Raw genomic sequence first — 22,591 nt, 5'->3', positions numbered from 1 at the left:
TGAATGGTAAAAGTAAGCAGCATCAAGAGATCCAGACATGCTGCACTGACAGACCTGTGCAGCAGCCCAGCTTAGTTTAGACTGGTCTATCCCTCATTGCCCTGCTGGCCAAGGGGCACCCAGCAGGGACGTGGCCTGGCAGATAGATGCCTGCAGGCAGCTGGCTCCTTCCATACATGCTTCAGGGTCACCAGGAGACTGCGAGACCCTGGGCTGGAGCAGATCAGCAGGTTGTCCAGGCAGCTCAGCATTGCCCCTGGAAAGCAAATCCTGGCAGCAGAGCCCCTGTTGCTAGCTGATGGTATCAGTTTGTATTAGATCCCACTGAGTGTATTTTACATAATTTGTTTCCCAGAATGAAGTGTTTTTACAAACACAGCATTTAATCACCTTTTAAAAAGGAATGAAAAATCGCCTTCCTCCCTGAAGCTAGGAAGAAAGCTTAAAAGGAATCAGGAAAGTGCTCTCCCTACAGCACTCGCTGTGCTGGGAAGCCCAGAAAACCTGGGGTTGGACTGGAAAAAATCTGAGGGCTCAAAGAGAAGAAGAGCCCATGCTGAGAACATTGCTGCTGCCCTCACTTCTGTTTCTGGTGGGGACACCCAAAAGCAGGAATTGCTTCGGGTCCCTCTGCAGGAGAAGGGAGCACCACCACCGGGCTCTGGTTTGCTGAAGGGATGCTCGCAAGCCACACTGCTTCTCAGCACCTGGAGATAAATCAGTGCTTGCTGGACGATGAAGGGCAAAGCGGTGCTTCTGGCCCTGCTGTGGCTGCTGAGGATGGATGCTGTGCAGCTGACTGTGCACTGCAGCCTGGGCTGGGGGCTGCCGCTCTCACTCTCATTTCTTTATTCACAGCAAGCGAAGGATGAAAAATCAGAGTAATGGCCAAGGAGACGACATCCATTGGCTTCTCTTGCCCGTGGTGTGAGCGATTTATCTAGCTAAGGCATTGCAGTGGAGTGAGGCCAGGAGCAGGAGGACGGCGCTGCGGCGGCAGCATCAAGGTGTGCTACCCCCCTCTGTGCTGCCTTTGATTTGCTTCCAGGAGGGAACTCTGCTCCCCATTCCATGCAGGCCCGGTGCTGGCTGGCAGAGCAGCGGGAGCCCTGCTGTAACTAATGAGATGTTTGCTGCTCGCTGCCTGACACTGCGGTGGGTTCTCAGTGTGCCTGAGCCCTGTGCTGATAAACCGAGCCTCCCGGAGATGGAGCGGCTTCCCTCAGCTACAGGCCTGCTGTGTTCACTCTTATCTAATAGGATCTTTCCTCTGAGCTCTTCGTAAGCCTCCTGTGTAGCATACCAAACCACTGAGGTTTGATCCTGCAGAGAAGCAGAGTGAAAGCAGACCTGAGTGTCAGCTGCCCTCCTTTGGGTCACTATGGGACAGGACACACGCTCATGGGGGGTCTGTGGGTTCCTTGTGGCTCTGGAAGGTGTCCGAGAAGGGAGGTTTTCCCCCCAGCCAAACATTTATCCCCTCCTTGCTGCCGTTGCTGATTAGGGGATGGGTGTCTGTCTCTCCCCCGTTATTTATTATGCTGTAAAAGCCAAGGTAATGTACATCAGTAAACGCTGTGAAGGGTTTCACACGTGTCAGCTGTGCGTACTTTATGGAGCAGACACTCTTTCAAGACAACGGGCTCCGTGTGGGGAGGATGCTGTGATTAATGCTGCAGCGTTCGGCTGGCTGCTTCCTCCCTGCTGCCACACTGAGCTGATTTCCCAGGGTGCCCCGAAAATGTGCATGAAGCAGCGTGGGACAGAGGGGAGGGGAAAGCTCTGTGCCTCCTGTTGGCAGGAGGATGGGCAGAGCACACAAGGAGAAGTTTCTTCTCCAAAAAAGCGGCGATGCAGTGGCACAGCTGCCCAGGGAGTGCTGAGCTCGCTGTCCCTGCAGGAGCTCCAGAGCCGTGGGCATTTGGCACTGAGGGATGTGGGCATGGTGGGGTGAGCTGGAAATTCGTTTTGGAGACGGTCAGACCCTTTCCTGTAGGCACCTGCCTGTTGCAGGAGACGTCCTCCATCTCCACGAGTTACTCTGGGCAGATCCAGCTCTCCTGCAGGATGCTCTCAGTAGTTGCTCTTCGCTGGTTCTGAGGATTTCTTTCTCCCAACACTTGTAGGTGATTGCTTCCTCCTTCTCCTCCGCCTTCCTTTTGTCTCTCTGCAGCACGACAGGTCTGGGAAGGGCCATCTGCCGCTGTGATTAATGGCCCTTTTCTGGCAAAACAACAGAGACAAATGTCCTTCTGAGCACGGCAGAAAGAAGCGCAGAAACAAGCTGGCTAATTTTCAGCCATTATTTTGGAACCCAAACTCCTTCCCAGTATCAATTTAGCTATTATTTCAAAAACTAATTAATCCTCACTCATGCAGCTCCGAGGGACCAGTGTTTAGATAATTAACAGCCCGTGGATTATGACAAGCCTTGCTCTCGGATCCTGTTACAGCACTTGCCTTCAAGTACACTCACGCTGTTGTTCTGCTTACCAAGTCCTTTCATCAGTCCATCTTTTTTTTTTTTTTTGACAATTAATAACAAATAATTAGCCAGGATGGATTCTATTTGCTTTCTTGCAGCTCAGCTTCATTTTGCAGGACTGAAGTGTTCTTCAGCTGCGCAGGCTTGTAGTGATTTTGGAGCTAATTACAACCAAGCAGGATAGGTCACTGCCATTACCAGCATCTGGAAAAGGGAGTTCTTATTGCTCAGCTCCTCAGTAAGTGACATGAGGTGTGAGAAGGGAGGTGCTTCTGTGAGGTTGTTGATACCTCTCCATCCTGAGCTTCCATCCCAGGAGAATGTCTCTTCAAACTGCCCAAAGCTTCTCTTCTGCCGCTGCTCTGAACTCCTCTTAGGAGGTTTCTGCCTGTGAACAGATTTGTCTTTTCTAACTTTGCTCAGGAAAGCTTTAATTACATGAGGAGTTTTCATCTTACCTTTCAAAGAGGTGAAGCTCGGTCTCAGCCTTTTTCCCTACGAGATGCAGGTCTCTGGCTGGCATCCCCTCTCTCCATGCTGATGGGTGCCTGGAAGACGCCCTGGAAGCAAGGCTGGGAGAACACCTGTGGTCCCTGCACCTTCTGCCCACTGAGCAAAAGCAGAGCGAGGGGCCCAAGCTGCCCCGGTTCCTGAGCTGGCTCTGCTTGGGGCAGCACGAGGGCATCCATCAGGTTGTGCTGGTTTGAAACAGCTGAGCATGGATGCAGACTCACTCCTGGTTTCAGGCAGAAGGAAATCCTTTCTGATAAGCTGCTACTGTTTCAAACCAATGATAAATCTCTGCAGGTAGAACTCCCTGTGCTAGCAGTTTGACCCCAATGAAGTATTTACCAGGATGGCAACTCACTCTGCCTCGGGAAATACTGTCCTTTCACCTGTGTGCAGCTCTCCTTTCTTTTGCAAAGCCCATGGCTTAAGGAGAGCATCAAAGCAGCCAGCAATCCTCTCCCCACCTTCCCAGTCTCTCCCCGTTCCCTCTGCAGATGCAGTTTGCCAGAGACCCTGTGGCTCTGCACCTTGGAGGGCAAAGAGCTTGCAGGAGAGCTGCACATCTTTGTGTTTGGGATGCTGTGTCCTCTTAGCAGCAATCAGAGAGCAGCAACCCGGGACCAGGGGAATGGTGAGCCTGGTGGAAATGCCACTCATGCTGGCTGTGAGCAACGGAAATAGAGCAAGGGGCTGCTGCTGCCCCTGGTGTGTGCACCCTGAGGTGATGGAGGCATCTTCAGAATTGAGCTTTTTGGGAAGGTTGCACTCTTTTGTCCATGTTTTAATGATTTGTTTCAGCAGGGCCAGGCGTCTTCCTCTGCCATGCTGCCATGACCTTTGCGGTGAGGTTGTGCATGGAGAAATGTGCTGAACCGCCCTGTTGCCATGGAAACCAGGCTGGGAGGGGACCAGCCTGCTCCTGCTAATTGCTGTGGCTTTGTGACCCCATCCGTCCATCCTCCTGCCTCCTGTAAGTCTGTCCAAAGGCACAACACTGCCCCATCCCGCATCATCCTGCCCCTTGACTCCCAGCCCCAGTGTCGTGAGCAGGATCTAGAGTTTCCCTTTCTCCCTTTTGTGTTATCACAACCTGCACGAGATAAGTTAAAATCCATGGCTTGAGCATCCCTGCAGCCCATCACCCTGTGCATGCACATCTGCCTGCATGCTTGTTGCAGGAGCACAGTGGCAGTGCAGTGATGCACCCTCCCTGCATCCCAGGCTACCCTGGCTTAATCTCATCCAATTAAATAACTGCAGATAGTGGGCTTAATAAGGCCCTGCTATGAAAGATTACTGACTATTTCTTTTCCAACGTGCAGTGAATTAGGAGGCAGCCTGCAAAGCAGCGGTGAGCAGGGAAAGGACTGCTGCTAATTACTGTCCCCCATGTCCCCTCTGCTGTCACCACTGCTGCTGGGCCCCCCATTGCTCCCTGCACCTGATTGCATTTTGCTGCTGGTTGTGGCCAATTTGCAGCTCTCAGCTGCTGCTGCTTCTCCCTTCCCCCCACACCCCCTGCTCCTCTTCGAGTTTATTAATGAAAACCTTATCTGTCGGTGCAGATAATGCCAGAAATAATTAGTGCACACAGAGGGCTGGCAGGCTGCTCTCTGCTCCCACCACCCACACCCTCTCCTCTCCCTGTTTACAGTTTCCTGTGCTGCTTGGGGCTGCTTTTTGGACCTCCTTGCTCTATACAGATTTATTTGCTTCTCTCTCCAAGTTTTCTTTGCTCGAGACAGACCTGAGGCACAGATGCATCCTAAAGGGCTTGACCTTGACCTGGGCTGCAGGTGCCCTGACCTTATTGCTGCTGGAAATGGGGAGCTGCCCCCAAAGCCCAAGAGCAGGGATTGCATTTGCTCCTGGCATGCTCTGGTCAGGTCATGGCCTTGCTCCTGCTGTGCCAGCGCCGTCCTCGCTTTGCTCGTGCTCCCTTTCATTACAGTTAGCATCATTGTCTCTTGGCTTAAATCTTTCAGCCTGATAAAGGACGACAGCACTGCTCGAGTGCCTGGGATGGCATAAATAATTCCAGTGCTGAGAGAGATTTACGGCTATATAAATGTCAGGAGTGAGCCCAGTTTGTATTAATGGCCTTATTAGTTACGTTGCTGTAAAATACAGATCCTCCAATTGTTAAGCGGCTGTGGTTTTGGTCCACAGCATTAATCCAATAAATTTGGGTTTCTCAATACAAATCTTAGTCCCTGAACCGCACTGGAAAATTCTTCATGATATGTCAGAGAGCTTTAAATGGCTTTGACTGAGACAGAGGTGGGAATAACAGAGCTGGTGGGAGTGCAGGTGTAAGGCAGCCCATCCCACCCAAGGGCATGGGAAGTGTGGAGGTCCCTTGGCCATGGGGGCTGTGGGGTGGGATTGGTGGTTTTGTCACCAGCTTGGAAACCACAACCCAACCCGAAAACTCCCATGGCCCCAAGGTGTCTGTCTGTCCTTCCCACCCTGCTGCCATCCCTCCCCGTTCCCTGGTGCATCTCATATGAGGACGTTCTGCAACTCTGCAAACTTTCCACCAGCGACCTGCCAAGTGCACGGGGAGGGAGAGGGGAAAGCACCATGATAATTGAAAATAAATGGTGCATTATATGATATAAATGTTCTGGTGCAGCCAGCTTGCTGTCGCTGATTATTTATTTGTTACTTGCAAATACTTTGAGGAGGTGTCTGGGGAGAGGGGGTTTTGGAGATAAAGTGGTGATGCCTTCATGCGGAGGGAGCTGTGGGGCATGGGGAGCTCTGTGTGTCCTGCAGCAATGGCAGGGGGACAGCCACAGCCATTGGAGCAGAGATGTCACTGCCACGAGGAGAGTCCAGAGTGTGAACCCAATGTTTTGGGGCATATTGGAGGTCTTCTAGGCCCTGTGTGCATCTGTGAGGGGCGGGGGTCTGCAGGAATGGGACCAACATGAGCAGGGAGCCTCCGGAGCTCTGCTCAGCCTGAGGTTGGGTTGCTTGCCGTGTCTCTCTGGTTGGAATTAACTCCTGTTTGGTAGGGGAGGAGGCTGCGTTTTCCCAGGAGGGGTTGGATTTGACCAGGAACATGGACCCATTTGTTGTGTTGGCTCCTTGGCCATGTCATGCTTCTTATGCCTTGATAAGACTTATCCTGGATTATTTTTCAGCTGCTAATTAATCTTGAGAGTGTTGTAAAAGCTTTGAACCACTGCTTGAAGACTGAGTGGGTGATTTCTGGCCTTGTCAGACAAGGGAAGGATGTGGAGGTGGGATCCCAGTTGTGCACTGAGTTGCCCTCCCTGGGCAGCTGAGACATCCGCTCTGCAGAGAGCTGGGATCTCTGCATTGCTGGCAGGAGAAAGGCTGAGGATGAACCCCTTGTATCCTTTAGATGAAGTTGTAGAGATTTTGGCTTGAGGTTCTCCAAGTTCTGGTCATCTTGAATCAAACACCATGGACCAGGAGCAGCATGAGGGCTGAACATCCATTCAAAGCAAGGTGCAAACCCATCCCACCCAGCTCACTGAGGCAGGACTGGCAGAACCCAGACTCCCACCGGCCTCTGCCATGGTGCAATCAGACTTCTGCATGCAGTGTTTTGGGCAGGCAGCACGCTGGCCCTCGGCACACTTTGATTTTAAGCCACCCTGGTTCAGTCTGCTCTGGAAGTGGACTCATCCATCACTGCCAGCACAGCAGGACCATGGAGCACGTCTCGCTCGCCTGCACTGCCACAGACCCTGAGCTCCAGGCATTGCCTTCCTCACTCCAGTGGCTGCCTTCAAGTACAATTCACTTTGTTATTAATTTCTTTTACTCCGAGGCTTTTAAAGCCCATGGGAATGGGGACTTGGGTCACAGAGACAATCTGCAGCTGAGTGCCTCTAAAAGCCGTGGGCAGAGAGATGGAAACTTGCAACAGGCGCGTGCCAACCTCATGGTCCGGGGTGCAGTGGCACTGGGTGAGCTGGGCTCAGTTCAGTCCCTTGGGGCTGGAACCCTGTCACCATCCCAGCCCTGTACCCCCTAGAGACTCTGAACCCCTTGGAGTTGGAAGAGAAGCTATCCCCCAGCCATTAACAGCCTATACCAATCTGTAAATGATGTTATTTACAGGCCCATATCCCAGCCCCATATTAAAGACACAATTCTTATGCAGTTGGGCAGACAGCAGGATTCAGTGCTCTCTGGGACTCGAGTGCTGCAGGCTGCCAAAATCCTTGAGAAATGTTATTTTGGAGTCTGCTCCTCTGTGCAGGGGCCTGTGTGCCCCTCTCCTTATCAATATCAGCACACAGGACCCCCACAGGTTCCTCCTCCTCAGCCCTGGTGTCTGTATTTACAGCTGGAGCATGCCAGGCTAATTGCTAATCAGTTGCATGCAATCAGCTCATCCCCCACCACCTCAGAAGGGCCGAGTGCTGAAGGTGACTCCTGCAAGAGTTCATTTCTTCAAAATAAAGGTGACAGCACAGGTTCGTTATCTGAGCAGCGGATGCTAAGTCGGGGGGCCAGCAGATGCCCTGGCTTGGGTTGGGCTCTGTGGGCTTTGGGCATGCACTTCTCTCTTGGATGGAGGAACCCAGTGGGGTAGAGCATCCCTGGTGGTGGAGGGACGTGCCTGGATCTCCTGCTCTGCAGCCGCTCGCAGGGAATGGCTGTGGTTGTCTGAACAATGTGATGGCTGTGGACTTGGTTTTGGGGACTGAGGGCTCTATTGTTGGCAGCACTGCTGGGGCCAGACTGGAGGCAGCCCCGTTTGTGGGGGTAATTAATTCTCTTTTGATCATCTGCCATGTAAATCATCAGCGGCCAGGAGTTAATCATGTGTACGAGATGAATCTTGCTCTTGCCTTAATGAGCGCCGAATCGTGACCGGCATCTGCTTACTCCCCACACTTTCATCTCCTGTGCAGTGTGAACAATTAATTGTATCTAATAATCTCCTCCTTATTCTATTAAAAAAAAAAAATAATCTGAGGGCAAACAGCCTCTGCTCCCCTGACCCTTTGCTGGTTTGGTCTCAGACAGCCACTTGCTCTTCTGGAGCAAACGAAGGGGCTGTGGGTTCCACAGCTGGAGCTGGAGCAGCACATCCCTCCCCTTGGGGCTCGCTTGTCCCCTGTCCCCAGGACTAATCCTGCTGGTCCCAGCACAACGGGGTCCTGCTCTGCTCAGCTGGGAACCAGAGGGCACCGAGGGTTGCTTGCAGTCCCTTGGTGACATGCAGTGATGTTTTGCCAGGGGCTCTTAGCCCAGTCCAGTCCAGTTGGAAGGAGACAGCAAGGTCAGCAGGATTTGGGGCTCCTGGTTGCATTCCCTGTCACATCGGTTCCCAGGGCTGTAATTTAGTCTGGTTTAACTGGAGCTTAAATTAGCCCGGAATGGAACGGAGCTGCAGCTGCATTCAAAAATACCTAAAATCACAGCGCAGTAAAACATTTCCGCATTCCATTAATGCCTCTCAGCAGGAAGTGTCTGCTCCCCAAATCCTCTGCTTGTTCTCCGCAGCTCTGAAAGCTTGCGTGGCAGTGGCTGTCCCTCAGCCACCCATCCCCAGCCTCCTTTCTCCCCCATGTCATTGGCATTCAGTTCTCCTGTTTATTCAATTAGTGCCTTTCTGCTTAATTATCTGGTTAATGTGAACATGTCTAATTGCTGCACTAGTGAGAGGGGGGCCTGTCCCCCTGCATGGCGCACAAGGCCATGAAACTGTACGGAATGGACACTTGGAAAAAGCCTGCTCCAGCTGATGTCCCCATGGAAGGGAGGAATGGGTTGAGTTGGGATGGGGCAGCCCCATGGAAGGGATGGACAGGGTGGCATAGGATGGGTTGGGATGGGATGGGAATGTCCTACCACCATGCAGGTGGTGCCAATTTGGTGGCAATGGTGATGCCACCAGCTTCCAAAATGTCCACCTTCCCACATCTGTACGGCAGTGCATTTCCCTACTTCTATTTCAAGGAAAAAAAGGGCTTTTTTCTCCTTACTCTTTTCTCTCTCCCCTCCAAAGTCACCTCCAAAGCCTCATCTTTGGATGTTCCCAGCTGTGGGGACAGTGAACGGACCCAACGGTGGGGGGCTGTCCTTGGGAGCTTCTCAATGGGGAAAACTTTCCATGAAATGGATGTTTCTAAAGGGAGAGATGAATGCTGGCATGGGAGGGATGGACCCAAGACATGCTGCATCCTCAGTGTACAACCAGAATCCCCCCACCGCTGGCTGGGACTGGCTTAGCAGAGGGAATAATTGGTAGGTGCTGCTGAATGTAATGAATGGAGGGTACTCACAGCCTTTGTTTATTGACTCTTGAGTTCTAATGAATACTTCCAGAGGTAATTATTGATTTTCTGCATTTGCAGGAAACCTGCTGGCTGGGAGATGGGTAGAGGTGGATACAGGGAGGTTTTGTGCCAAAACGGGCTGCTGAAGAGCCTTCACCCATGGGGAGAAAAATGGGAAGAGAGGTATGGATGGAGATGCACTCAAAGTCACAGAATGGTACAATGCCACTGCCTGGCCATGGGGCCACAGGGACAGACTCATTCTGCTTTGTTGAGTATTTGGGGACTACAAGAACCAACGGGCACAGAACAGCAGCTGCAGTGGGCAATCAGTATCCACCGGGTTCTGCAATGTGTAAAGCACAAAGCAAGCAATCCAAAACCAAGGAAAAATACGACATCTATAGAAAAATATTTGTCCAGCTCCAGGACAAACCCAGCTTTATTCACTCTGGAAGGGAGAAGAGATTAAAATGTAATCCTGAGTAAACACATTTTCTGCTTTCTTCCCCTTGGGTACCTCTCAGCAGGCGCAGATCCATCCTGCTGAGCTCCCTGTGCTCATCCATGGCAGCAGCCGAATGCCCCGGGCAGCTTTTGGCTGTCATCTCCCAAATCAAAATCTGGGACTGGGGTGGGTAAGGGGGGCTGGGCCCTTAGGGTGGAGGGATAAAAAGGGGATGGTGTATCCCCACAGGGCTGCTCCCTGCAGGGTGTGGTGCTGAGATTGTGCTGGTAGTGCCGGTAGCACCCAGCATCGCCTCTGCTTATCGCACAGAGCTTTTTCTGGGCATCTTATGTTGCTTTTTTGGGCTGTTTATTTATGAGGCAATTTATTACAGCGCAGTTATTCTATAGTGGGGAAGTGTATTCCTGGGAGCCTCCGTTAACGGAGCCAATTGCTTAATTAGCTCGCTGATGTCTCCATGAGGTATGCCAGGAGAGGTTTCTGCTTGTAACAATCACTGCCTTCCCCCTGCACACACACCACCCGTGCTGCTAATTTAATAGTGCAAATATTTATTATCCCCAGTGTTTGGCAGCGAATCTGGGGGCGTTTCGAGCAACTCCAGTCTCTAGCCCCAGGGGCAGGGCTGGACTGATGGGGATGGCTGTGGGCTGGGGGGTTAAAGAGGGGAATGGTGAAAATGTTGCATTGCACACGGGGACCTCAGCTGTAGTTGCATCCTGCAAACTTCAGGGCAGGCACTGGTGCCCAATTGGGCATTTGGGCACCAAGCTGCAGCGATGGGATGGAGCTGGCCCTGCTGCTCGTGTATTTATCACAAAAAAAGTGCTCTAGTCCTCTGTGATTTTTCTTTCTCTATTGTTCCTGGCTATTGTTCCTGGCTCCATTATCCCCCGGTTGCTTACATAAATCAGCACGTGGCTCTCCGAGACACAACAGGGAGCAGCGCATCCATCCAAGGTCACTGTCCCTTGATGCTGCAAGAGACAAATCCCCTCCAAGGGCCGAGAGCTCCGGGATGCTTCCTGCACGGCCGAAATGGGCCCCACGAGGACCATCCTGGTGCTCCGAGCCAAGGATGCTCTTGGTCCAGGGATGCTCCCGGCAGAGCAGCTGTGGGAGGCGGCACCGGGGAGGGGACAAGAGCGGGCCCGGCCCCATTCCCCGCCTCGCTGCCACAAAACGGGAGCCGGGAGCCGGCTCGGCTTCACACTCTCCCCTCCAGCCCTACCGAACCGGGATATCCCCCATTAAACCTTGGACTGAACCCAAGCCGGCACCGAACCGAGCCGTGCGCGGTCAGGAGGGATGTAGAGATCAGCACCGCGGAGAGCGGCCGTGCCGAGCCGTGCCGGGGCCATGGCCAGCGTGCAGCAGGGCGAGAAGCAGCTCTTCGAGAAGTTCTGGCGAGGGACCTTCAAAGCCGTGGCCACACCGCGACCGGAGAGCATCATCGTGGCCAGCATCACCGCCCGCAAACCGCTGCCCAGGTAAGGGCGTGGGGAATCCTCGGCTTGGCGGCTGCTCCCTTCTGCAGTTGTCTTACTTAAGGGCTGGGGTCACAGGCTGGGGGATCTGAGCTTTCTGTTTCCCCCTCCCCAAGTGGGAAACTTTGGCTCTTTGGAGCCTGCAGTGGTGTTAGGGGCTGGATTATAGTTTTGGGGTGGGGGCTCAGCCATGCAGCCCCCAGCACATGTCCCTCTGGTTGTCTGTCCCCCTCTTTCCCTTAGAGCCAAAGCCCAGGGCAGCAGAGTCAGATCACACAAAATGGGACCGAGGGGCTGCTGGTACCCACTGAGCTCTGCTGGGATGCGCAGGGATTTGTGTGACTTCCTCACAACAACACATCCTCAAATTTAGAGCATTTTTATTCTGTTGGCTGTCACAATATTGGTTAAGAGCATCTTTGCACTGTTTTTCAAAGGGAGTGAAGCTTCTTTCCATTGCTCAGTGTCACCAGAGTTTGGCGAAGGTGCTGGATCGGTGCAGGAGAGGTGCAGCCTGCACCAAACATCCTGAGGTCACTGAATGCTTCCACTTCTCTGTTAGTGATCAACCAAGTTTGGAAATCAGGGAAGCTCAGTTTGGGGCACCGTGGGCAGCAGTTGCTCTTACAGCATTTCCACAACTGGGCTGCAATCCCAAAGGCTTCACTGCAGAACTGATCTAAGAGCAAAGCCCTCTGTGCCAGCAGGCAGAGGGATGAAGGGAGCAGGGAGCCCAGCACAACACTACGGTGACCATCTGTGTCCGTGTTTCCTCCCACCTTGGCAGATGCAGGCAGCGTGGGGTTCCCATTGCAGAAGGGGATTTTCCTCCTCCTGGAGGGGTCTGTGGGCTTCTCGCCTTTTGGGTCCATGCGCAGCCCCAGATCACAGTGCTTCCCCAGGGTGCCCCGGCTCTGCAGATATTGCCTCTTCCATCCTAATTCCCAACAGACTCGCTGGGAGGTTTGCAGGGTTAAAGCTCTGCTAAAACCACATTTCATCCGAAACAAAAGAATACATTAATCCCACCCATGCCCAGCCAGGGGCTGCGCTCAGGGGTCTGCCCTTGACTCCATAGAGCAAAGGGGATACTGAACACTGTGGCACAGAGGGAAGAGCTGAAGTGCCTCCTTTTCCGTCTCCACTTTCTTCTTGCTGAGTCTTTTATTTTAAGGCAGTGGGTGGTTGTTCATTATCGTCATTACCTGCGCACAGCCCCACGGAGCAGCTGTGGGATGCTGCTTTTCCTTCCATGGGGAGCTCCAAGGGGCACGGGGCTGCCACTGCCCACTGGCACCCACTGGCACCCCAAGTACCAACCGTATCCCTGCTGCCAGATGGCTGAAGTGGGTCAGCCCGGGCCAGCGCAGGGATTTATTTTAACCCCTAATCCCCCAGGATGTGTTGTGCTACACGTGCTTTCACTGCTCCATTTGCAATCGGCAGTGATTTCGGGGTTGGGATGGGGTCCGGTTCTCTGCCACCCCAACCTGCAGCTCGTCGGGCACATCACTGTTTCCTTCATCCCCACCATCCCACTCGGTCCCCACGTGTCAGCACCGGGCTGTGCTGCCGTAGGGCCCCCGGCACCGCTAATCCCCCCCTTGTCCACCGGGCATCTGCTCAGCGGGGCCTGGCTGCCATCTGCTCCTTCCCGCGCCCAACGAGCCGCAGCGCTAATGAGCCCATGGCTGCAGCCCAGCGGGGGGAGCGGGCCTGGAGGAGGAAAGCAGAGGGGGGAGAAGCAAAGCCCCCGTGCTCGGGGCGCCGTCAATAGGGCGGCTTTGTCAGCCCCTGCCCGCCGGCTCCAGCTGCACGGCGGCTGCGCTCATTAGGCAGCTCGAGGGCTGCTGGGGGTGAGGGCAGAACCGGGGATGCCCACAGGACCCATAGAGCTTTCCTCCTCCTCGTGGTCCTCTTCTCTCAGCCCCATTCCTGGCTTGGTACTGGGGCGATTCTCATTGGTCTCCAAAGGCACCGTCTGCATCCCAGGGCACGGTGTGGCAGCACGGGGTCTTGTGGAGCTCTGGACGATGAACCTGGGATAAAGTGAGGGGCTGCAGGGCTTTGGGTCCCCATGAGGGTGAGGGGCTGCAGAAAACCATGTGAGGCTAATCCTCCCCCCACCCCATTCCTGACTCCAACTCATGAATGGGAGATGTGTCCAAAAAAGTGACTTAGCCCATCTTGGCATGATAGGACCGTCTGGAGAGGGCTCATAACCTTGCACCACCCCTTCAAGGTTTAACTAACAAATATTTGGGGCTGTGAGACATCGGCAGGTCAGTCCTGGGAGGATTTATCCATCCGTAGGGCTGGGGTTCTCTTCTCCCCCTCCCTGCCCCTCTCCCTGCAGCTGGACCTTCATGAGCGTTTTTCCATAATATGAACTTTCCAAAGGCAATCCCTTCCTCAGTGAAATGAAATCATTTCATGCATGACTGCAATTCTTCGTTCTCTTTTTATTTTTTCCTTACCTTTTCTTCCCGTGGCCACTGAAACCTCTCTGTCATTGCAAAGCCCGAAGCGGGGCATTAAATCCCACCTGTGCTTGGGGTTGGCACTGAGGCTGGGCACTTTGTGTGACCATACAGCAACTGAGGGACAGTTGGGTGCCCGGAAGGGACACCTCAATTTGGAACCCATTGGTGCTCAGCAGGTAGAGGAATGGGGCCCGATGGCACAGGAGCAGTGATGGTGCCCTGGTGCGACGCAGTCCTGGTGCCACCACCTCCCCTCCACGGGTAAGCTGAAAGTGCTGACAAACACTGGGAGTGTAAAAATAGCAATTTTTTTTTCTTTTTTTTTCACAAGTGCCTTCCCTGCTAGTGCAGCAGGGACTGCGAGGAGAGCTTAAAGAACTGGAAGTGGGAACAAACTCTATTAAAAGAGAGAGAGGTGCTGGGGAATGCACTGCAGTCCCTGCACTGTTCTTGTCCTTTTCTAGGGACAGTGAGACTGGTCTGAAATTGGTCTCTTTTGGGGCAGATTTGGGTTGAAAATGACCTCTTTTGGGGCAGGGTTTGGCTGAAATTGGCCTATTTTCGGGCAGGGTTTGGCTGAAAATGGCCCCTTTTGGGGCAGGAGTGCTTGCGCAGGGCATCTTGGGGCTGAAACAGTCCCTGAGTCCCCATGCTGAGGTTGGGGCTAATTGATCTGCTGACAACCCCGTTCAACAGTCCATGTTTAATTGATGTCTCTCCATTAATGAAATGAGCAGCTGGCTGCAGCTGGCCTGGCTCCAGGCTGGTCAGCAGGACCAAGGCCACGGGGCTCAGTGCCGCTCCTCCGGGGTCACTCTGCTCACTGCCCCCATTCCCACTTCCCATTCCTTCTCCAGTTCCCCATTTTGGCTCTCAGCTATGTTCCTCATGGAGCAAAGGATGGGGCTCACCTTGTTGTTCATGGTGCAGAAGCAGCCAAGCCAGCACCCCGCTCACCCTCCCCACCGCTCTGCTATTGATTTGCCCTGACCTCGCTTTACCATGCTCTGATTTCTTTCAATCAGGCTTTGAATGAAGCCTCTGCACCGTTCAATAGAACCAGCCCTGGGATGACCCAGCTGGAGGTGCTCAGACCGCTCCTGCATCCCCCCTGGATCATCTGCTGGTGATGCAGTGGCATAGGCTGCCCAGGGAGTGGTCAGGTCTCCAACCCTGGAGGTGTTCAAGTGCAGATGTTGCACTGAGTGATGTGCTCTGGAGCGAACACGGCACGGATCAGGGTTGGACCAGATGACCCCGGTGGTCTTTCGAACCTTAATGATTCTGTGATCCCGTGTGTCCCATGTCCCACAGCATAAACCCACCGCTTCCAGGCTGCTGCCTGTCCCCTTTGCCCCAAACCCGAGCATCCAATCATGCACCCAGCAAAAGCCTTCCCAGTCTCCTTGGTGGCCGTCCCCTCCTCAGGGCTGCGTTTGCTCGGTGTCACGTTGGTTCCGGCAGGCTGATGGGCACAGCGCTTGTTTGCAGAGATTGCACAGAGCAGAAATCCCTGCACTTCATCTCCAGCTGCAATTACCAAAGCCAAGTCGATGCAGTTGATGGTAATGGGATGGTAACACTGTCTGAATTTGTATTTAATGCTGATTCCAAGGGTCTATAATTTTCATCAGCACCACACGACTTTTTATAGAACAGAAAAAATGTGAGAGCAGTTAATGAGCTGTAATTCTGGAGAGCTTCTGCCTTGATTGGGACTAATTATTTTCTTTATAAAAATAATTAACAACCCACACAACCTATGGAGTGAAAGGCATGTGGCATTAATTAAACTGCGCGGTGCTTTCAGCGCACCTTTATCTGCTGATCCCGTCGTGTCCTGGGCACAAGGGTGGGCACTGGTCACACGGTGCCAAGGGACAGCGAGGGGGCAGTGGCACATTGGGACCACCCTGAGTCCAAATTCACCTCTTCCTGCAGTGCTCCAAGAGCCTGGGATGAGCCCCAGGTGGATGGGGAGCGTGTCTGTGTGCTTAGCCGCACGCTTACATAATATACAATTGTTAACAAGACTAATTCCTCTATTTTCCTGGAGGTATGCTGAGAACTAATGAATATATTTGCATAATCTTGATTTTGTTTATGAATAATTCTGGATTATCCCGACGTGAATGGCACAGGGGCTTTGCCGCTCTGGGTTGCCTTTCAGCAGAGGATAGCAAAGCGTTTTGCAAATATTAGTTCAGCCTCACAAATCCCAGCAAGCAATAAAATTATTATTACACCCAATTAAAGATGGATGTGCTGAGCAGGGGAATGACTGTCTGCAGCCTCAGGGCCGGGAGCCCGGGGCCAGACCTTCTCCTCGGGAGCTTCTTGCCACCTCCCTGCCTGGGCTGGGAGTCTCTCTGGTGAGAGGAATTTGTTGCTGAGTTCCTTATTGCAAACAGAGGGGGAATAAGCTTTGTCTGAGCACCAGAGGGAACACTCCTGCTCCATGTGGAGCATCTGCCAGACCTCCCTGTGCTCCCCTCCTGCCCGATGAGCCCTGCTAAGATCCATGCTCAAAACCATCTCCCATTGCTCCCGACAACTGTGTGCTCACAACCCGCTATTCGATTAAAAGTTAACGAGCTATGTTATTGGCAAATAAACTATTTATCTTGCTGCCATTTGCCCTGCTCAACAGAGCGGGACTTCGGGCAAAGGAACTGCAGCAAGGACCCATGGCTCTGTCTGGCGCGGGGATGGGACCTGGTTGACATCACTGTCAACTTTCTAGGCATGGAAACTTGCAGGGTGTTTGCCAGGGAGGGAGATTTGAGAAAAGGAGAGGCACAGGGCAGTTCCCTGAGAGCAGCATCTTGGGGAAGAGGACACATGAAGGCAGGGACCTAATTAGGATTGTAGCTCTAAGCTATGGTGGAAACACCTGCCCCAGTGCTGCCAGCAGCTGCCTGCAGCAGGAGTTTGCGATGGAAATGGAGCAATTCCTATCACTGTGCCCATTATCATCCCCATTCCGAACCCTATCTTCACCCTCATCCTATCCTCAATCCCCTCCCCATCCTGAACCCTGCCCCCATCCTCATTGCTTCATTATCCCCATCCCCATCCCATCCTTGTCCTCATCTGATTCTCATCCCTGTCCCCATCCCATCCCTAACCCCATCCCCATCCCCGGGCTGTGGCCATGTAGTGTCCCCGGAGCACCTGGCACCAACCCTGCCACCAGCAGGGACGCCTCTGTTCTTACACAGCCATGCATAGCAAATCAGCTGCTGGAAAAACGAAGAGCCGAGCTGCTTTTTTGGCCCAGGGTGTGATAAGAGAGGTTGTGAAACATTTCTGGAGGCCAAGAAGCAAAAAGGAGCTGCTGCTGGGTTTGGTCTTGCAGCAGGATGCAGAGGTGTGGGAGGGGGGTGAGCCAAAATTGGATGAAAAACACCTATTATGGAATTGTGTTTCTTTTCTGTGCTTAAGCTGCTTCAAGAAAGCCACGCGCTTTTCTGCAGCTGGTGCCTCTGCTGATGCACGAGGAAATAGTGGAGAGAAGATTAAAATTGAACTGGCTCAGGATCCGTGCAATCAGGGAAAATATCGCAGTGATTTGCTATTATAATTTCCAATAACAAACGGCAGGGCTCCTGCTGCACTAATAACAGCGGTCTGAATGAGGTGGGGAAGGAACCTGCCGTGGGGTGGTTTTGTGTCTGTGTTTGTGGAAAGCACTTACAACCTCCCCCACCTCCTAATTTTAAAGAAGTATTTTTAGTGCCTGTTTCAAAGGGATTTACGTAAACACATCTGCATGAGTTTTGGCGTGGAAAGCTCTTTACAACCTTCTCCTTTCCCTCCCTCCTTCTGCCGGGTCAAAGGAGCGGTTCAACCATTTTCTTTTTCAATCAACTGAGAAGAGGCAGAAAGCAAGAGAGAAAGAAAAGGATGATTTCACCAATGCAAAAAGCCTCCTCTGCACAGTGATGCGTTTTGAGAGGATTGTGGCACAGCACAGTGGATGTGGGTCAGCAGGGTCCCAGGGCTGTGGGTGCAGGTGTCTTTTTGCAGGTGGTGCATTGGCACAGCTGTCCACGGAATGGTGGGTTCACCAACCCTGGGGTTGTTCAAGGAACATGGAGATGTGGCACTGAGGGATGTGCTTATGGGCACGGTGGGGTGGGTTGGGCTTCATCCATCACCCAGCCCCGCTGCGCCCTTCAAACAAAGCTCACCAGGAAGGCAGTTTTTCAGCTTCTCGCTCCTCCAGCGATGAGGAGCTGCAGGAGAAAGGCTGCTTGATGAGAGCTTTGTGGCAGGAGATGGCTCGGGGACTCAGGAGCCTGAGGACAGGGGAGGGGGCTATGTCACCCAGCTCATCTCATGGTCTGATGGCATGGCATGTGCCCAGGGTGCTGAGCGCTGCGATGGGGACGCGACCACGGTTTGCTCCCGAGGCAGCAAATACCCTGTGCCTTTGCCCTGTCCTCCGTGTCTCTCCCAGCTGTCATGGCCCAGCCCATGAAAGACGACAAAAAAATACATGTTTATATCTATCTATTCAATCAATGTCTATGGAGCTTAACGCAAAGGGATTACCAGCCCGTTTAGAGCGTTAGTGACTCTCAGCTTTCACCGGAGGAGAGTATTGGGTTGAATTGAAGCCAGCCTTTGATGGGATTGGAGAATAATTATTTCCATCAATAATTACTTCCAAGCCCAGAAGAAATGGTCCCCAGTGTGTAGCAGGACAGCAGCCCTTGGTTGCCTTCAGGCTAATGTGTTTCAACGCCGAGACCTGAAATGCCATTAGTGGGGACATCACCCACTGTGCCCAGGGAGAGCCCCCATCCGCACCATTGGAGCTGCTCCAGCTTTGCACAGGTCATTAATTTGGGGACATTTTTAATGGATCCTAATGACTGAGCCTCAGAAGACTGTTCTTAAAAGGGGGTTGGGAAATGCCACAAGCTAATTAGCTCACACAAAGAAAGCAATTAACCATGTAGCTTCCTGGATGGTTAAAAATAACACAGATAATGGGAAAAGACTGGGAGATTTTTTACAAGCAGAATAATAGATTTTAAAGCTGGAGGGACCATTGGATCTGCCAGCATCACCTCTTGCATGTGATGGGTGGGAAATATTTTCTCCAGCTTCATCCCATTGACCCCCAGCATACGTGTTTGCCTAACGTTCATCCCTAAACCTTCAGGCATTGCAAACTGTGCTCCAAGAAAGAAAGGGCTGTTAGAAAAGGTGGTGTTTTCCTGAGAACACGGGTTGAAATAGGAATGAAGTCTCTTCGACAGATGCTCCTGGACCAGCTCCAGCCCCCAGAATAGTGATTCTCATGACAGGGGCAGGCAGAAAGATGTTCCCAGGGGCAAGCCTCTGGCCATGGCTAGCTGGGGCTGATGTGCTGCTTCCCCATGGAATTGCACTTTAGCTTCCTTCCTGGCACCACTGAACCCCCAAGATGTGCACCACTCTTGGTCCTGGCCCTTCAGCACATATGTGTGGCTGTGATAGTTTCTAAAGCCCAAATGCCTGGCTGGGCTCAGCCTTGCTGATGCTTCCTTTATTTATTTGTATAATACTCTGCACGACACCAAAAATGTGGTATTCTCAGTGCCCCACTGGGTAAGGCTTACAACTTTCCGTTAGTGCTTCCATTCTTTGATACAAACATCTGCAGGGCTCTACTCACACGGGCTCCTGGGGCTTGTGCAGCCACCTGCATGGCTCAGGTGGTTCCCTTTGTTTTCTAGCTCTCTTATTGCTCTTTCTGGCCTCTTGCCACGCAGTGGGACGCTCAGCTGCCTGCCGTACTCTACCGAGGATCGACGTCCTGAGAAGCTGAGCAGCTGTGTGTCCAAGGAGACCTCCACCACTAACGGCTGGGCAAGAGGGAAGGAGAGACGCGGCCATGCTCACCACAGGTCACGCAGGTAGGGACAGGGCCACCCCACCGTGAGGTTCAGTGGAAGAAACGTCATCCCTGCTGAGTCTGTGAGATCTGGGCAGGGGTTGGACAACCATGTGAACCATGGGGTTGGCATCCCATGTGCTATGGGGCACATAGGGTTCCTCCCGGCTGTGGATCACCCTCAGCAGTTTTCATCTCCCAAGCCTAGATCAGAGCACAGCATTGCCTTAGCTAGGATATCGCTTTGTTATCAGTACATTGTTAGCCCCTGACAACTTGCAAGGGTAAAAACAAATGAAGCTTGCTAAGCAAGGCAGCTGGGGTCTCAGCCTTTGTTGCTGAGCTGGGATTAAGGCCTTTCTGTTTGGTTAAAGATGCTGGAAAGAAAGAGACAGAAAGTGCATTTACTATCTTCAGATGTCAGGCTAACTGGAACAATAATCTAAAGTGTATTTTTAATTAGACTCTGATTACAATCACAGAGGAACAATTAAAGTTAGATCAGCTCAGGGAGGAGGCTTCCACTTCAAAGACAAAAGGCTTCATCTTGGGAGCAGGGGGAGGGCTCCAGGCAGGCTGCCTATGGCTGAGCACACAGCCTGGAGGTTCTCCATGCCCTGGCACAGACATGGCAGGAGCTGACGATGGCCTGAGATGAGGAGGGGACTGAGCTGTGCTGGAGCCTACATCCCACATCCCTATGAGGATGGCTTTCCAACCACGAGGTCCCAATGGTGGCACCTCCAGCCAGTGGGATGAGCAGTGGGGATGCTGAGGCACAGACCCTGTGCTCTAGTTTCCATCATTCACTGTCTTTCTTTAGGGTCACCAGCCTCCATGCATTTCATATTTTCAGCCCAGTGCTCCAAATTAATTAAGTGCAGCGTTTGCTTTTTGCTGAAATGTAACACAATTTAAAAAGAAATTAATTTACAGCTTTTTTCCCCCCAAAGTTTAACCACCGTGTAAGAGATGCTTATCTCACTAAATCACCATAGCACATCAATAAGTATATATTTTTCTAATCAATCGCTATTTAGCATTTGCCATGTCTTACATTACTGTTAAATTCATCCGGTCTCAATAATTATTGTATGCAAATCGAACGCCAATTAATTATTTAAAACATATTTACAAAGCAGCAAAACCCATAAATCTGTCATGGAGTTGTTAACCTCAGCAAGCTCATTTCAAATAACCAGCTGGCATCGCAGCCACGTACAGTGTCTGTCTCATTATATCTCCATTAAACCCATGGAGGAGGCACTCAATTTCAAGTGAGGGTAATTAGAGGGTAATTAGGTGCCCTGATCTGTCCCGGTCAGCCCTCAGGTAGGGATGGTGGCATGCGGAGGTGAGCAACCCCAAGTGAGGTCATTCTGATGGTGCTTTTATGAATTCATTTTAAAATCTTGTTTGGCTTTATCCCCCTTCCTCAGCCCCTCGTGTGACGGGGAACGTGCACCGCTGCCAGCCCGGGGGAAGAAGAAGAAGAAGAAATCCAGCCGCAAGAAGCGACGGAGGTGAGGGCGGCCATGTTGGCCTAGGCCTTGCCTTATGGGGAAGGTGTGAGGGGTTGGGGCTCTGTTGGCCATCCTCCTGCCCTCGCCTTACACCTAAACAGGGCTTAGCCCCAGCTCTGCCCAAGCCCCAAAGCCTGGTGGTGGGGTGCAAGGTGGGCAGCCCTGGGGGTGAGGGGCTGTGCTGGCCCTGATGCCTCTCTGCTCCCCCAGGTCTCCTTCCTACAGCCCCTCTCCTGTGAAGAAGAAGAAAAAGAAGAGCTCCAAGAAGCGAAAAAGAAACAGGTATTTCTCCTTTGGAAGTGTTGTGGTGATGCGTTGGGTACTGAAAGCCGGTTTTTAATTTAAAGAGAGTGATGAAATTTTGGAATTGCAAATATTTCACTGTCTTCTCCCAGCTGTTAAACCAATATTTGCAGAGAACAGTGGATGCCATCTCCCTTGGAAAGTTCATGTATTTATAATTTATTGAATGAGAGCAAGAAGCCACTGAAAGTGGTGAACAGAGTGAAAAGCAGCCCCTTTTTGTTATGGAAAAAATGTGGAAAGAAGGGAGAATAGAAAGAGATAGAAATGCCTCTAAAATATATCCTTTCCAAGAACGGATTCTTATGCTATTTTATGGATGGCATCTCCTGATATCCATCGCGTGTCAGATGCTTGTCATTTTTACACCTGTAGTACCCATTTGTGCCCCTGCAAGCTGAACTATAGCTTATAGTTCATCCCAAAAGGCATCGTGATCAACCATTGAGCGTCAGTGACCAATGGAGGTCATTTCCAGATACCACTCAGCTACACATCCCAACTGGCCTTGTCTTGGGCCATCTCATGGCCCTTCTAGACAGGACTTCAGGCCATGTCTTCTGCGGGATGTTGTGCTAGGAGCTCAGATGGGATACGAGGCAGCGTGCAGGGGCCAGGCCTCACTGGAAGGAAGTATCCCCCTCCATGCTCCCAGGTTTTTCCAAGGGCCACTAGCATGGTGGTTCCTACAGGCATGCTCCAGGAGAGAAGACATGAAGCTGGTTTGGCTGTGAGCCTGCTCTGGAATTTTGCAGAAAGGATTCCTCCTTTGACTGCTGCTCAATCCTTTGTACAGAAAATAGGGGTCTAGACTCTCCTCGACAACTTCAAACTCAGTGCAGTGCGGAGTCAGTAGTAGAGAAAAGAGATCCACCAGGGACAGAGGAGGTGTTTGATTCTACAGAAAATTATATGCTCAATTATTTGCAGTGTGCCAGTGACTTCCACCAGCACCAGCTGCCCCATTAGTTGCCTCGTTAGCCCAGCTGGCTAAAAGGGAGCCAGGGCTGTCTAGCTGGTGCATTGCTTCCTTAGTGTTTAGCCTCAAGATGGGCCTTACCAGATTGTCTCTGATTCAAGCTTCCAGTTTTGTAAGACGCTGTACTCAGTGTGCACCTTTGTGTCTTGCAGGTTATCCTCAAAGAAGAGAAGACACAGGTAAGAGTTGAGCACGT

The 22,591-nt window shown here is 52.1% G+C and overlaps 1 protein-coding gene and 1 long non-coding RNA gene across 3 annotated transcripts in view; both read left to right on the top strand.

The window, feature by feature from the left end:
* LOC116217275 overlaps positions 1-3,789 on the top strand; it is a 29,407-nt gene extending 25,618 nt beyond the window's left edge. For both annotated transcript variants that reach the window (XR_004161622.1, XR_004161621.1), the window contains exon 7: positions 859-3,789. This is a non-coding gene — a long non-coding RNA (uncharacterized LOC116217275). The remainder of the gene's footprint in view (positions 1-858) is intronic.
* A 6,622-nt stretch (positions 3,790-10,411) lies between these two features.
* Positions 10,412-22,591, top strand: part of SRRM4 (serine/arginine repetitive matrix 4) — a 31,628-nt gene continuing 19,448 nt past the window's right edge. Inside the window, exons 1-5 of the mRNA XM_031556019.1 lie at positions 10,412-11,223; positions 19,469-19,612; positions 21,030-21,113; positions 21,324-21,395; positions 22,548-22,574. Coding sequence (XP_031411879.1) covers positions 11,093-11,223; positions 19,469-19,612; positions 21,030-21,113; positions 21,324-21,395; positions 22,548-22,574 — 458 coding nt within the window. The 5' untranslated portion in view covers positions 10,412-11,092. The remainder of the gene's footprint in view (positions 11,224-19,468; positions 19,613-21,029; positions 21,114-21,323; positions 21,396-22,547; positions 22,575-22,591) is intronic.

Source organism: Meleagris gallopavo, chromosome 17 (assembly GCF_000146605.3).
Source record: "Meleagris gallopavo isolate NT-WF06-2002-E0010 breed Aviagen turkey brand Nicholas breeding stock chromosome 17, Turkey_5.1, whole genome shotgun sequence".
Lineage (NCBI taxonomy): Eukaryota > Metazoa > Chordata > Aves > Galliformes > Phasianidae > Meleagris > Meleagris gallopavo.
The sequence above is the reverse complement of the archived record's forward strand: the minus strand, read 5'-3'. Positions and strand labels throughout refer to the sequence as shown.